We start from the raw sequence: 16,592 nt of genomic DNA on the forward strand, positions 1-16,592 counted from the left end.
CTCAATAAGAGAGGTCACCATTGCCCCTAAAAGAAATAAATCTGAAATTTACGCAAAAAATACTTCTCTATATTCATGTCTGATGAAGTAAGGATACAGTTCATGGCAATAAAACTAAGATGCAATGAAAATATGCTGACGAAACATTCCCTTACTCTCCCATACCCGGACAGTAAAAGTCTTCGATCTGTGCTCGAAATGCACTGTGGATTGTAAACAAGATGGCGGCAGCGGAAAGCCGAGTGAGTATAATTTGAGATGCTATATTTGTCGTTAGTTTTGTTTTAACCAAAACCTAATCTAAAACCACTATGCAGAGAATTGTCACGTTAATCAATACTTCTTATGAACAAGATATTTTTTGTGGTTATGCTGAGGTGTAAAATTCGCATATCGTAGCTGTGATTCCAGCGCAAGAAAAACATTGTTTCTAGGTCTTTTGTTTGTACGCTATGGTTGAATGAATCAATCTAAAAAGGATTTCTTTGTCAATTGTGCCACCTGAAGCTGCGACACTCAAGAAGGAACTTAATAATGGGACAATTTAAAGCACTGATACGTCCCAAGAGGAAAAACAAAAGCCCAAAGGGTTTTGATTTGTTACGCTAGAGAGCAAACTTAGAGACGTTTTCACGTCCAAGTGTGAATTCCCGTGTTGAGAGGGATTGGGCTGGGAATTTTTGGCTAAGGAGCAAATTAATTGAGAGGTCAAAAAGGTTAGGTGACGATTAACTCTGACACTTTTGATTTTAGTTTTTTTGCTGAATTAAAACTGTTCTGTCTTTGCATGTACTGTCTTTTAACCACTGTCTTAGAACGTAGCCGTAGTTAAGCTTATAATTGCACGCAATTGTGGATTTACGATCAAATATATTTTCAAAGAAAAAAAAACTAAGTTATGTATATATACATGTAGGTTAACTCTTTTCCTCAGCCATTGCGCCAATATTTTATGCAAGTTAGATGTTTAGATTGATATTAGATGTTATCTTTTAGGCAGGCTTGATACATATTTTATCATGCGGTGACGTGCTTTTGAAAGCCAAATTAAGATTGAGTGTTAATTAATCGGTTTTACTGAAAAAAACGTTGTGAAGGGATAAATTCACCAGTTTTTATTACCTGTGATCAAATTGATGAAGTGGTTTTTCCACAATATTTCCATTTGTTCGTTAATATTTTTCATTTTTCACATCACATTGTGAGAACCAATATAGGAAAAGATTGATGTTTTTCAGTCATAAATATTTTATAATGATTGAAAATTGTAATTTTCTCTGAAAAGTCTAGTCATGGTGAATTATCAATCAAGCTAAAATAGTGAATTAATGTTTATTGATTACAATTTAGTCCATTGCTTTCATGGAAAATATGTGCAAAATTTTGCTCTAATTTGTTTAAGCACTTGTCATGAATTTTGCATACATGTTTTCTTTTAATACTCTGCAGGGTATTTATACTGTAAGAAGCTTTTACTGGTTAGTAATAAGTTCAGTTTAAAAATTGATCTAGTGCTCTGATTACCTTGTAGAGGCTCAGTTGTAAGGCAGTTATTGTGTAAATTTTTGTTAGTCTTGTGGTAAAATGGTACATGCAATACTTGCTTTTCATAATATATGCAGACTTGTTTTCCTAAACAAATTTTACACTGACAGGGTCTAAGGGTCTTAAAATGCCATGCATTTTTCCACTGACATCTCATGCTGTCTTGTTGATATTTCAGATGAGATTCAAGGTTTATCTGGATGAAGGGCATAGAGTAGCTGAGATATTTGTTTCTGCAGCAACACAATGCAAAGATATAGTTCATAGGCTTCAGAGACAGATCCATGCCACAGATTGCTTTCTCCTAGAAGTTTGGCAAGGATGTGGTAAGTTACATGCTGACAAATGAATACATGAATTTAAATTCACTTCATGAACAGCAAAATGCCACTAAAACTCTCACAGATTTTGAGAAACAAGTCCATGTTATGACATTACTCATGCCCGAGAGCTATAACTTTGATTGAATACAACATAGCTCTCTTTTACATAATTGGGTTTGAACTGTATGATGGGGGAGCTTATAGCTGTATTTGTTACTCCAAGAGACAGAGAAAAATTTATTGTTACATGAGTTTAAGGAAAGGTCAAGTTTTAGAAAGTTGAATTCAGGAAAATAGAAATGGTTTACGTCAGAACACTGCCGCCTTTTCATGGGGCTGTCTGCAATATCTGTCTTGAAAAAATTGTTGTATTTTATCAAAAAATATTCCAATCCAGCCTCCATAAATATTCTTTGCCAGCTGAGAACCATGCATTTTCTTGTTGGTGTTTTTCAGTCAAAGTACTGCCTCTTTTTTACTAACTGATCAGTTTGCTTGTTTAGACTATGGTTTTGTGACTTTGCTAAAGGTGTATGTTATTTTTGCCTACACCAATTATTATGCACAAATACAACAACAAAAAGCCATTAATTTATGTAAATTATGGTAACACATACAGCTGCAATAATAGTACGATGCAGTCGACTAGGTTCTTCATAAAAATATGGGTCACTGAATTTACCAGTGTGCAGTGCAGACAATCTTTGATGGTGTCTGTATATATTCAAGCATTTTCATACAATGTACTCTGTTGCGCAAATTATTTTCCATTATTTGTATTGAAACTATGTAGTTTTCTGCAATAATAAAGTTTTATTCTACTGCCTTAAACCTTGTTATAAAATGATAACTAATATTACGTTATATAGGTTACATGTACGTTGCTAGGGGAACAATAACCTTACAAAATCATCCATTTCTTAGATTGTTGGTGCTTTAATTTATTATCATATAATGTAAGATTTTATGGTTATCAAATGACCTGTCGAATTTGTGCTTATTTTCCTTCAAAGAGCGTCTTGTGCCTGATAATGAATCTATCCTTACCACTCTGCTAGAGTGGGGCAGTGATCTGGAAGATGTGAAATTTTACCTTCATCGCAGAGAAGAAACACCAGCTTTTACCCAAGCATTGAATGGTAAGATTTGAGTCTATTGATGGAATCCTGTGGTGTGACCATTCAAATGAAAGCTACTGAGCAGTACTTTCCTGTGGTATTGTTTATTATGCTGTACAAGGTGGTTTCAACTTTTGAGTCTGTGGATGATGAAATCCTATGGTGTGACCATTCAAATGGAAGCTACTGAGCAGTACTTTCCTGTGGTATTGTTTATTATGCTGTACAAGGTGGTTCTAACTTTTGAGTCTATTGATGAAATCCTGTGGTGTGATCATTCATGTAAACGGTTTTTGTAAGTACATTCTCATAGTCCTAATTACTTTCCAGCATTTTACCGAACAAAATTTGGAAATTTTGTCAAAATTTGACTTGGGCTAATTTTGAAGTGAAAGTCTTAAAACTACTCTCTGTTTTGACTCCCCTTTCGCCAGTGAGTGACAGGCTGATCTCCAAACTTGAGGCCCTGTGACTGTTCTCTGTCTAATCCCCCACCATCCCTGATGAATTTAACTTCTGGCAGAATAGCCCATTATTTGCCAAGTTGCCCAGTTGCATTCATAAAAAGCTCATTAAAGGCCTAAAGCTTGAACTCATTTTGAAAGTCAGGGACTTTTGGAACTAAGAAATGGCTTACTAAACCTTCTTGGGGCTTTGGTTTCCCTCCTTTCCACCAGCATAGCCACAGCTCCTCAAGGAATAATAAGACCGTACCAAGTTTGGGTTAAAAACTCACCTTAATTTGTAAATTTTACTTTTTCTTTAACATAGGACCTGCATTAAGCCACAAAGTTAATGGTTTCAAAAAGGAAGTGCCAGTTTCCAGAGATGTAGTAAGAGCATTTCAGTTCACTTAATCAAAATACCGTAAAATTCCAAAAATAAGCCCCGAGGTTTTTATTTTCAAAGGCCCTTTTGGAAGGGCTTATTTTTGGAGGGGCTTATCTATGGAGGGAAATTTGCGTTTAAAAATTGATTGGGCTAGCCTTATAAATGGACGGAAATTTACTGTTTTTGCTTTGTTTTTTCTTTGTATTTGAGGGGACTTTCTGAGTACAAGCCCCCCGGGGGGCTTATATTTGGAGGGGTGATTTAACGGAGGGTGTTTTGCGTTACGAGTTTGGGGGGCTTATATTTGGAGGGGCTTATACATGGAGGGGCATATTTTTGGAATTTTGAGGTATTAAGTATGATAAGGTCACTTAACAGAACAGAACAGAAAAACTATTTTTTTCCCAACTTTTTTAGCTGAGCAACCTGGATTTCACAAGCACAGACAAATTGTACTGGACTTGTGGAACGTGAAGAGGAAATTTGTTTATACGCTCAAACCCACCTTTATGGACACCTTGTTATTACTAACAGTTTGCTTTGTCCCTGGGGAAAGAAAGCCCTTACATTTTCTCTAAATTCAACCTGCGTAATACAAACACCCTGTTAATACGGACACTTTCTATGGCCCCCTCAGCTCAGTCTCCATATTAACCCTTTAAGTCCCAATAGTGACCAACATCAATTTTCTCCTAACAATATCCATATGTTGCCAAGAGAAATGGTTATGAGAGTTGATAAAATGATCAATAAAGAGAAAATGCTTTGATCTGTTATCAAATTCTCTCAACTAATTCTTTAAAGAAATGTATGAACATCAGTATGGAGAATTTATAAGTGGATATTGGGGCTTTGGGTTAATAGGCTTTGACTGTCCTGCAGAGATTTTCGTTTGGGAACGAGGGCTACCATGTTCTTCATTATTTTTCCTAAGGCAATCGCTGAGAGGAAAAAGCCCAACTGTACGGCAGAATGATTTTCCCTACGGCCTTCGTTAATTTCAGTGAATACTTTTTCCTTTATTTTTCTTCAGCTTTTAGGTGGCAGTAGAATCTCTGTTGATGAACTCAAAGAATTTGCTGCAAGACAGCAACAAGAGATCATAACCAAGGAAAGAGAACTTAAGACAAAGCAAATACAACTTTTGGAAATGAAGCGAAAGTCACAAAAAAGACCCCAGAACCCCTACCTCCAGCAGTTAACGGCCAAAGCAGATGAACAAGGCGAGAAACTCACAGCATTACGGAAAGTACAAGATCAGGTCGATTCTTACAAACTCAGCAATAGTGCTTTGGGTATGTCGGAAAAGATTCTTCAACGCTGACATGCTTGTATTGTCTGATTTACTGTGCCAACAGGGCATGAAAAAATCTTGAATCCCATCTTGTCTTTTGTACAAGCAGCTCTCACATTGTTGCTTGCCCGTGGTCATTACTCTCTTGCCTTAGCTAACAGAGAGCTTTAGATTTGAGGACCAGAACAAATACGAGTACGAAATTAAACTTAAAGTTTTTGCGCGTGTTCTCAAAAACAAAAAACACCCCGGAAAGCTTCATTTTACTTTTTTTCACCAAAAATGTTAGTACGGTTATTTACACTGAAGGAGGTTAACCCCTCTCCCGATAAATTATAAAACTTCATACATTTGATAACTTGTTCCCGCCACTACGACATTCTCGCTAAAGCTCGTAGTAGAATGACGACGGCTGTCAAGTTTTCCCGCCAAATGACGCTGGTTCACGCGTGAGCAAATACTCAGTACTCGTAGTCGTCCTCGCCTCAGAATCTAAAGCTTTCTAATGATTGAGTTAATAGATGACTTGCATTGACCATTGCCCATTGGGCAAGTAACGTGAAAAATTTACTTGCCCAAAAAGAAAATCTACTGTCCCTGGCGACCGGACAGAAAATTAGTTTTAGCTTTTGAGGATCTGTTGGCGAGATCTTCCAATGAAGCCTCTCTTGCGGTAGTTTCATGTGACGCGATTTTCTGTTTTCATAAGGGCACAATTGCTCGTAAGGCGACAAGTGGAGATTTAAACCCACGTTTTTGTTTACCTACATAAAGATTATTTTAGACTTGCATTGTAGACTAGTGAAATTTTGTCAAAGTTCGACCCTGGGCAATAACCCTTAGTTATATGGTCGAGAAAATTTTGCTTAATCAAACGTCCGTTTTTGTTGGCCAGTTCTCAGCCTCTTTAACAGTTAAAGCTGCAATTCGTTAAGTGTCATTAGACTCAAGACAATATATCAATATATATCAATCAATATATTAGCAAACCATAACCAATCAGAGCTCGTCGCAGTTATGTGTAGACGCCTTAAAGCCCGGGAAACACGCCCAAGAGGAGTGTGGTTTCGATTGGGAGAAAAACCAAAAGGTGCGAGATTTATAAACCAATCAGAAAGAGTAATGATGTAAAACCATAGCAACTTTTGTCACTCTTTCAACTTAAAACTCTAACCGTGATGTTTTGTTTTGTTTTGTTTTTTTTCTTACTTCAGCTGAGGAACTGGAAAGTGTACGTTCCCTTTTCATGGAAAAAGAAAAAGAACTGGCCATTGCCGTTGCCAAGGTAGAAAGTCTTACACAACAGCTTGATAAGCAAAGACAAGGATGGTCTCAAACTTCACCCAGCCGAGAGAAAACGCATCAACAGTTGGAGTTGGAAAGACTCAGGAAAGAACTTATGGTGAGAAGGCGTGACAGTTGAAATTCTTGAGACAACAGTAACGCAAGTATTATAGGCTTGAGGGAGAAGGCGTGACACTTGAACTCTTAAGACAACAGTAACGCAAGTATCATAGGCTTGACGGAGAAGGCGTGACACTTGAACTCTTTAAGACAACAGTAACGCAAGTATTATAGGCTTGGGGAGGTAGCTATATTTACTAAATTACGTTCTCGTCTCCGTTGGACATAGCAGCGTGCGAAAAAGCGTCCACTTAGGCCTCGTCCACACGAATCTGGGTATTTTTTTAAACCGCATATTCTTTTTTTTGCACGAATCAGCCTTCCGTCTACACGAACCCAGCGTCAGCCTTCCGTCTACACGAAACCGCATCTTTTTTAAAATCACTCTCCAGGGTGGTTACAGGCCCTTTTCTCGCTGTCCGCTTCGCGGCTCGCTCGCTCTTTCGCGACGAAAAATTCCAGGAAAAACCTCTGGGACCCGTGTAGGTCCACACGGATCCGGGTAAAAAAATATGCGGTTTCAAAAATCCCCGGATTAGTGTGGACGAGGCTTTAGTTTCTGTTTTATCCATGTGAACGCACCAATGACAGTCAGAGTCTTCATAGTCAATAGCGTCAGCGTCACGGCTTAACTAACAGACAACCAATCAGGTCAATAAGCAGAGTTTAATACTATTAACTTAAAAGATACAACTCACTTTGACTTAGAAGATGACTACCTCACAGGTTGTTGAAACGTCAGTCGCTGTCAGCAATAGTCCTATTCAGGACTACGATCATCCGGACGATCAAGGTCGACCTACTTATCGCACAAACTTCTGTGAGTCATTTTTACTGTTGCTTTATTTTATCTTAATCGGGTAGTTTTTTCTCTTCATTTGTAGACCCGGAATGAGTTGAATCACCAACAAAGCGTTCAGATCCAGGCACAAAAACAACTTCTGGCCGAAAAGCACAAGGAACTGTTCGAGCTCGATGCTCAAATTGACCATTACACTGAAGAGTTGAGGCAGAAAAAGTCGCGAAACAATTTCATTAACCATAACCATAACCATGACAAAAGCTCCTCCTTACCATCCCCTCCAGGGGAGTTGGACTTCGTGGAAATGGATTATAGTCACCTTCCTAACTTTGCGAAAAGGACAAAGAAAAGTGACGCTGTGGATTCCAACGCAAGTGCCCCAGTCACGTCTAGTTCCTTTCGGCCCCGTTCTCGAACCTCCAGCAAGCTAGAAACGTTACTTGAAGTTGAAGAGGAAATCTCAGATGGTCACGCAAGTAGCAAGTCTTCGACTGAGGATCTTACTGAGGGGCCTGGGCCGCCAAGGGTATCACGAGTGACCGCGCTCAAGTCACGCTTCGAGGCGAACGCCGTTGAAAACCGTGGAGAGCATCGTAGGGCAGCCGATAGGCTATTAAATGGAAAGACTAATTTTACGAAAGACACTTTTACACCTGGGAAGATTTTAAATAATTCCCCGCGGCGCGTGGACCCGGAAGGAGTCGAGACACCCGAATCACCTTCCCCTGAAAGACCTGGATACGATAACTATGTAAAGGAGTTCTTGAGTAATTCGCGCTTTGAAACGAAGCCATATGACAAAGATTCAAAGACCAAACGCGATAATCGCCAACAGAGCTCGACTGTAGCTACGCATTCATTAGATATGAAACACATTTCAATTGAACCCGATTTTCAATCTGAAACGCCATCGCTGAATTCAGGGCGGACCACGCCCAGTGACGAGGGAGACAACTCCGGGCTAAGCTCACCATCGTCGCTCTCCTCCTTCTCGTCCGCCTCTTCCAATTCAGCTTCTCCTAAGGCCGCCATGTTTGCACTTACTGGCGTTGTAAAGAAAGCCGAGAAATCTACAGACGCTCACGGGCTAGTGAAATACGAAAACGCGAACTTGGATGGCCGTGCTTTGCCTTTAGAAGATTGTCAAGAACCTCACAAAGCTAAAAATCTGGAGCCGTTACAAGTCGGGCCCACAGAGGGTAGTCGCGAAGGTTTAGATGCGAGAGGCGCATTAGGCAGCGAGTTATTTCCTCTTCATCAAGTTAAGACAGAAGGGTTACCCACCAGAAACGAAAATGTGGATTCTATTGTACGGCCAACGGTGCTGGATTTCTCAAGAGCTCGGACCAAATTTAAACATGACGGCAAAACAGGTAAATCACATGATGTAACCAGAAGTAACCATGGTGATAATAGTGATGATGGTTGTCAAAGTAATTATGTAAAGGAACCTACCTCGAAGCACGTAACACCAATAAAGGATACGGTTAAGACTGGCAAGATACAGTTATCTAGACTTCGGTATCAGAATGTTTCTGCAGATCAATTAAACCAGGACATTATTGGGGTATCACCAACCATGTTGAAAAGAGACGATGAAGATCAATCCGCGAAAGAGCACAGTAAAACTGAGTCTTTATTGAACGGTGACAGAAAGGAAACTTACATAAATACCAACGCATCGAGATTGTCACAAGATGCTTCTGGCACAATTGGTTCTCTTCCGAAGAACGAACTTAGCGCATCTACTTCAAAGTTACCGCAGCCTGTTAGCGTGCCAAGCTTTATTCAGAAAAAAGAAGTGGTGACTTTGTCTGGTCCTGGTTCATCAAATGTAACAGTACCATTGAGACACACAAAGAAAGGCGCTGTGTTTTCAATAGAGAACAAGATGCGAAAAGCTGAACAGAATATACGTCCATCGAGGCTGCCAGCAAAATGCGTTGTTCAGACAGGTGAAGAAGTGATATTCTCATCTAGTGAGGGATCCCAAAATATGATAACGACGTCTGGGGAGTCAAAACGTAAGGCTCAGTTTTCCTCCAAGAATAACCTGCTGAAAGATGAACAAAACACTTCTTCGCCGAGATTGCCGCGTAATTCTGGTAGCACAAATAGTCCTACCCAAACAGGAGACGTTTTATTTTCTTCTAGTTTGCCTTCAGTGGATTTGACCACACCTATTGGAGAGTCAAGGGAAAAGATAGAACTTACAGTGCAGGACAACATGGAAAAAACTGAAATGAACCCGTCTGAATCGAATGTGCTATTTTATTCTCCTAGTATGGACGGTTTTATTCCGAACGGACAGGAAGTAGTGTCCTCTGCAAGGTCCACACCGTCAAATGCAGATAAATTACTTCACAGGCTCGGAGACGAAAAAGACGAGACCGATAACGTAAAGGTCCCTGATAAAGATACTCATGTTAAGCCTAGTTTTGGTCAATCACAGCTTGTTCCTTTGACTTTAAAACCGATATCCTATCGAGCAAAGAAACTAGCTGCCGAGCAGCAAGGTGATGTCACTTCGGCTAATCAATCCCACCTCGTTCCGGTCATGTCCAACTCGGTGTCCGTTCGTGGCCAATCTTCTCTCACAAGGATAACAGTTACCCCATCTGCCTCGTTTTTCTCTTCGAAAGCCACGGATGTTCCCGAGATGCGTTCGCCAGTTCCGACGAGCAAACGACCAGCTTTTATGAACCGAGACACTGGTCCTAGTTATCCCGAATTTAAAGAGTTGCCGATGAGCAACGGTCCCGATAAGGAGATCGATCAGGTGAATAACGGTGAAAAAGAAATTGCGGCTTCAAACGGCTGGATAGACAATGATAAAACAGATCTTTGTTCCAAGGAAACGAGCAAAACTCAGCATGGGCAAAAGCCAAGAAATCTTGCAGGGTCTAACGATGAGAAACAAGTTGTTTCATCCTTTAACATACGGCTGTCAAGCCAAAGTCTTAGAGCTTCGGAGACAAAAGAGGAGGCAACACGTTCACAGCAAAGTAGCGAATCGATCGCCAAATCATCCGGACTGTTAGTTACTGCATCGAAAGTTGTCGGTCCCAGAAAAATGAACTCCAGTAGCGTTTGGCTTGGTTCCGAAAATGACCAAGTAAGTGTCGAAAATGGGGGGCCATTATCTGGAAATGGCGGGTTAAATTCCGAAAGCGAACGACCGCGCTTGGTAACGGACAATCTGAATTCGGGAAGTGGCAAATCGTTAAAAATCGAAGCTTATTCCAGGACTGTGTTAAATAAAAACACCGATAAGGTGAAGGCTAGGCAAGTTAGGTTGGTGCAAAATCAAGCTGCAGATGAAAACAAAGCCTCGACTGTTCAGAAGGAAAAGACTGCATTAAAGAGTTCGTTCATATTGGGTGAAAAAAGCAATGGTGTTGAACCCGTGGAAGGAATTCTTGTGGACAATGACTCGGAAATAAGAGGGAAAACAGAAGAGGCTTTAACAAAAAAATATTCGCCAGGAAAGGCAGCAGACGATGCAGAAGCCAATAGTTCGGGTGGGAGAGATGCAGTTGCGTATTTGAGGCAGGCAATCAAATCTGTGTCAGACCAGCTTCCTAGTGATAGTATGTTAAAACCTGCAGTTTTAAACAAAGATACCGGTTTAGCACCTATCAGTCAGTCAAGTTATCCCACCATATCAGACCAGCCGCCAGACATAAACCCGTTGGTATCAAAGACAACTGAACACACTGCACCGAGGTACGAAGTATTCACCAAGGAAAGCGAATCTGTAAAAGAATTCCCTGAGGAGAATCAAGGAAATTTGCAAAAGGCGGATAGAAAAAAGAAGGCGCGGCACGTCAGCCTCGATCCACATGCAGTGCTTTTAGATGCGGCTGTTGAGGGGGAGTTGGAACTAGTCAAACAAATTGTTGAAGAGGTGAGGAATTTACTTTGTGTCAAAATTGGTTGTGAAGTAACTGGGGAAACTAACAAGCACTATTTCCATTTTTCAGTTTGACGAAACCATGCTAACTCGCTTCCCATTAACAGAATATTGTTAGGACTTAATGAATAGATGCTCCTTCCAGGCCATTACTTAAAACCTCACCAGCCTTGTCACTGGGTAGAAGCTCCTTTGTTAGTAATTCCCTCCTTCCCTTAGACTAGACATCCCGGTGGGGGCTTCCTCTTCCTTCTGTCGACCCACCGCTTCATTTTCTCCGGTGGAGTGCTCAGGCACATCCTCCCGGTAAGTTCCCTTACAGCCATTCTGGACTATGCCTGCAGGAATTAGTTCCTTATTTCTCTCCATCCTCGTTGCCTGACGATTCTAGAGCACTTAAGCATTCGTTGGTAATTTCTCCCCGCCATTGTTACCCTGCAAGCGAGCCCTCCATTTGAAGTGGTGAGCGAAGAAAGCCGGAAACGAACGCGCCCTTCGCCCTCGCGTCTCCTTTCGTGTGCCGCTCGCACTTGACCTCTCGCGTTATTTTCCAAATGCAGAGCTTGCTCGCGGGGTACGCCACTATCTCCACTACTTTTCACTTAGCTTTTTGTTAAGTTCTGTTTATTTACAAAGGTGGATGACCCCAGTAAGCCCAACAGCGATGGAATCACGGCTCTTCACAATGCTGTCTGCGCAGGTCACGAAGAAGTGGTGAAATTTCTGGTACAATACGGTTGTGATATCAACTCTCAGGATTCACATGGGTGGTATGTAGCTTTCATTTGAAAGGTCACACTACAAGATTTTATCCACAGACTCAAAAGTTAGAACCTCCTTGTACAGCACAATAAACAGTACGACAGGAAAGTACTGCTCAGTAACTTTCATTGAAAGATTTTATCCAGACTCAAATGTTAGCATACCAAAGAGTACCACAGGTTAATACAGTAGCCTTAATATCTTTCTTTTAAATTTCAGCCAGAGAACCAAATTGCACCGTTCTGCACAGTAGCTTTCATGTGAATAGCAATGCCACAGGATTTCATTCACCGACCAAAAAAATTAGAACAACGTGGCTGGCATAATTGACTCTAGAAGTGAATTAGCTTGAGTATCGGGCTTTTGGGGGGGAGGGGCAAAAAAGGGAGCGAAAACGAGAGAGAGCAACCCTCCCCTCCCCCTACCCTCTAAAATCTACTCTTCCCTATCCCCTAAGGTAGGCCTAATACTCAGACTAAGAGTGAATGGGTTAACAAATATGTAGGTTTGGAGGAAAATACCCACCTACGCCTCCCCTAAGCTAACATTTTGCCCTAAGTGAGAAGTAAGTGATAATGTTGGCTTGGGGGAGGGGTAGGTAGTAGGCAGTTTTCCAGAAACCTAAATTGATCCCCCTTTTTTACCCTCAGGACCGCTCTGCACTGCGCAGCCGCCAATAATGCTACAGACATTGTGCACTTCCTTGTTGAACATGGAGCCTGCATTCTAGCCGTCACCTCGCTGGAAAAGAAAACTCCGCTTCAGTGTTGTGAGCGCGGTCAGCCGGGTTACTTAAACTGCATGTCATACTTGAACGGTAAGCATGATAGAGTGGGTTTTCAACTTTTAACTGGGACCAGTCAGGGAAAACCCACTGGCGGATCCAGGGGAGGGGCCCAGGGGGCCCGGTTTCCCCCCCCCCCACCCCCGCCCCCGCCTTATTTTTAGACCAAACTGATGCCCGAAGGGCCGAAAAATTGGGGGAGGGGGACCGGACCCCCCCCCCCCCCCCCCCTTTATTTCAGGGTTATATCCTTCCCGAAATAATGGGAGGATTATTGCATGTTGACTTTAACATGAGCTGGGAGGCACTTTAAGTACCAGAGGTTTTTTCTCGCGTGCGTGTGGGTTCATTTACAAGTAAGTTACCCAATCTTAAAATTTAAAGATTTCACATGCCAAAAATGAAATTTCAATACTTGACATGCCAAATTTTGCAGTTTCAAGATTTAACCGGCAAAATATTAAAATTTCAAGATATGAGATCTAGAATATTGAACTTTCAAGAACTTTCTTACACATACCTTACTTGTTGAACCACCGACTTACGTAAGGTCATCCAATTCTATTTTCTCGCTCATTCCAGAGCGGGGATGAAGTGACGGATCTTATTGTTTAAGAACGCCCTTTTTTGAGGCTACAATGTTTGACATACTTTCCAAATCATTCTTTCTGTCTTATCCAGATCTGCAAGAAAACTTTGGTATCAATAACAACGGTCGCGTTCGTGCGCTGTATTCGTACGCAGCTGACGAGCAAGATGAATTGAGCTTTGAGTGCGGTGAAGAGCTAACGGTACTGAAACGAGGAGACGCGACCGAGAGGGAATGGTGGTGGGCCGAGAATATGACGGGAGAGACTGGGTATATCCCAAGAAATCTGCTTGGGGTACGTAATATTAATTTAAACGCATTGATAAGGAGCTTAAGGAACGACGACGGCGACGGCAACGAGAACGGCAAAAAAGCAATAGGTTTAGATTAGCAAAACAACAACTTTGCACGTGCACATCACGCTTTTTGTACTTTTCTTAGCCGTCGTTGCACATGATGATTACAACGTGAAAGTGACTAATTTCACGTGTTTTCGAGGACGGGAACACAAGACAACAACCCTCTTTTTCTTTTCCTGAGCTTTGACAGTCCTTTAGAATTCGACTTCAAAAACGTGTGCCAACATTTGACGAATTAAAGGAGATGCAATAAGCGCGATAAAGTTTGAAACAGCGCGAATTCACTTTTCTAGTGACGTTTTCGTAGCCGTCGCCGTCTTTGTTGCTTTTGAGCTCGCTAATAGTCCAAGTAAAATATTCACAAATAGACCTTTTTACGGATACGGCGGCCACATTGAATTAATTCGATTTAAGGAGTATTATAGGATGCCCAGGGGGCATGAGCACATTTCCTTTGTATTTTCGAGCGCTTTTCGGGACATTTTTTCTTAAAGCTTTCCTAGATCAAGATTGTAATGGGAAAAAAGATCCTTGTGCCGTGTTTGGATGTAATAATGATCGCCTTTTTCTAGTTTAGTATTAGAAATATGGCAAGTAAGTGTTTATACACAATAGACAGAGTAATAAACAGGTCTTTTTCCCGTTGGAATATGGAGGCTAAAGCTGTAAAAAATCCGTCTTCACTTCTTTAATTCAGCGGTCATAGGGAACTCGAAAATGAGCTATTAGTCCAAGAGAGCACGTGCCCGCGTCCCGAGTCACAGCATTACCATGACTCCCTTGAATATGGGTTTATGTAGTGGCTTACATGTATACAGTATCAAGAAAGCCTATAGTGCGTTTTCACTCACGTAGCCAGTATCTATGCAAATTCATGGGAACAAAAGAAAGCGTTTGCATATCAAAAGAGTTCAACTCCCAGAGGACTGGTTTGGAACACCAACATTGCCGCCGTTACATTGTTTTGGGACATCAATATCGCCGATATGACGTCATGTATCTACACTCTATACCAAAATTAGTTGAAAATTTCAGTCAGTAAGTATCAAGTTAAATGTATCTTACCACTCTCCTATTTGCAGTCTCACGCCAGAGTTTCACCAGTGGTGTAATCAGCGACCCATTCAAGGACAAACAGGGTGTAAGCTAAATCGGCTACGGTCATTTAGCTACTAAGGATGGACGTGCGGGTGTCTGGGCGAGCCCACGCGAAAATCCCCGGCACTGGGGCCGATTGTCTCGCGCGCTCTGTGGTTACTCGCGCGACTATCCTTGGATACTGGTGAGCCACAAGCAGAACATCAACCAGTCTACCTCCAACACGAAACAGCTCTTAATGCTGCATTCACGCGGCGCCGGATGAGTTTTCGACCTGCTTTAAAATTCAATCAAACGCTTTCTTCACACGGGACTGTTCAATATTTTCGCTCTGTTAACACGGACATTTCAACGGCTAGGCGTCTAACTTTTGTACGGTTAGCGTGGTTCTGTGTGAACGCAGGAACTTTCAACCGGTCGTAAATTCGACCAGTACCGTGTGAACGTAGCTTAATTGCTGCATTTTCTTGGCGTCGCTGCTATCTGATATCACTTTGTTGTCCAGGCCCCGATTAATCAAAAGGAGGATAGCCTTATCCACCGGATAAATTACTATCCACTGGATAACGCAGTTGGTTTTCCTAAGACTTATCCGTTGGATAGTGATTTTTCCGGTGGATGGCGCTATCTGACTTTTCAACAACTGGGGCCAGGCCCCGATTAATCAAAAGGTGGATAGCGATATCCATCTTTTGAACACTTAGCGCCAGGACTTTTCACCTGTCTTAAATGTAACATGACACTCCAACCGAAGGTGCCACACAGACAGAGATGAGTCTGGGAACTCGCCTATTCTTTCTTCGAAAATAGCGATTCAGGAACAAAGAAGTTGTTCTCCAACAGAGTTTAACGACGAGGATTACATGTCTCCAGATTTTATGCACCCAAGACAGCAAAACAGTCGGTTCTCCACGAAAAGTGCGAGACGAACTTGTTTACACGCGCTTTAGCCCGTCGTTTCGATAGACTCGCATAAAAATCTTGCAGATTCATGTTAGCCTGCAAGCGGACTAACTTTGAGTTTCAATTTACTACAGTAGACAGTATTAATATATTTATTAAGTAAAATCAGAGAGGGGCAAAGACGCTTTTGATTGAGTCAAAGAAATTATATTTACAGATGTAAATCTAGTTATTTATTTTTTATTTGAAAGAGTAGAAAGTAAGGTGAGAGTTTACAGGATCATATACTATAGAAAGAGATGTTTACTGCTCACAGTTACGTTCAGGGTGTCAAGCACTTTAGGGGTCCAAAAATATAGGAATATAGGACTCAACAACCTGAAAATATAGGACAAAACCCACCAAAACTGCAAAAATATAGGACTAATCTGACAGTCACTTTTAGGCCCAACGCAAGGTTCTTTAGTTTTAAGACAATTTAATATCATTATTTATATGTTGCCAATTGAAAGTCAATAAAAGAAAGACACTTTTTCGGTTTCAAAAATCTCTTTATTTTTTTTTTTTCTGGAATCATTACCTCATCTTACTAACAATACGTTCTTCGGCTTGTGAGATCAATAAGAAGGGCAATCTGACATCCCTTTCAGTTCAACAATATAAACAATATAAACTGGTTCGAGTTCAAAACTCAGTACTGACACTTTTGTGAATGCAAGTAACAAGCAAGGAAATTTATATGCTACAAGGCCAAATAACTCAACACAAGTCACAGTTCTGGATGAACTTTCAGATAAGCTGAAGCATTCGGAAATTCTTCTATAAACAAGGCCTTCACCACTGCTTTTAGGTCGCTGTGGTTGTCTT

General features: G+C 41.2%; 1 protein-coding gene and 1 pseudogene across 1 annotated transcript; one reads left to right on the forward strand and one right to left on the reverse strand.

The window, feature by feature from the left end:
• Nucleotides 1–217: 217 nt before the first annotated feature.
• LOC140925019 (uncharacterized) lies at nt 218–14,836 on the forward strand. The gene is made up of 11 exons (XM_073374980.1): nt 218–242; nt 1,724–1,871; nt 2,882–3,007; nt 3,758–3,819; nt 4,851–5,112; nt 6,326–6,513; nt 7,400–11,224; nt 11,867–12,000; nt 12,643–12,809; nt 13,458–13,660; nt 14,807–14,836. The coding sequence occupies exons 1-11, from the start codon at nt 222–224 to the stop codon at nt 14,834–14,836; spliced, it is 5,166 nt and encodes a 1,721-aa protein (XP_073231081.1). The 5' UTR covers nt 218–221.
• A 1,395-nt stretch (nt 14,837–16,231) lies between these two features.
• The window catches only part of LOC140924152 (uncharacterized), a 4,364-nt pseudogene continuing 4,003 nt past the window's right edge, over nt 16,232–16,592 (reverse strand).

This window comes from Porites lutea, chromosome 14 (genome assembly GCF_958299795.1).
Source record: "Porites lutea chromosome 14, jaPorLute2.1, whole genome shotgun sequence".
In the NCBI taxonomy this organism is placed as follows: domain Eukaryota; kingdom Metazoa; phylum Cnidaria; class Anthozoa; order Scleractinia; family Poritidae; genus Porites; species Porites lutea.

What these genes read in the sequence shown, in the direction of transcription:
- LOC140925019 (XM_073374980.1), top strand. Translation starts at nt 222, where the DNA reads ATGGCGGCAGCGGAAAGCCGA. An exon ending in TTTTACCCAAGCATTGAATG is followed by an intron (nt 3,008 to 3,757) that starts GTAAGATTTGAG and finishes TCTTTAACATAG; the next exon opens with GACCTGCATTAAGCCACAAA. An exon ending in TGCCAGTTTCCAGAGATGTA is followed by an intron (nt 3,820 to 4,850) that starts GTAAGAGCATTT and finishes ATTTTTCTTCAG; the next exon opens with CTTTTAGGTGGCAGTAGAAT.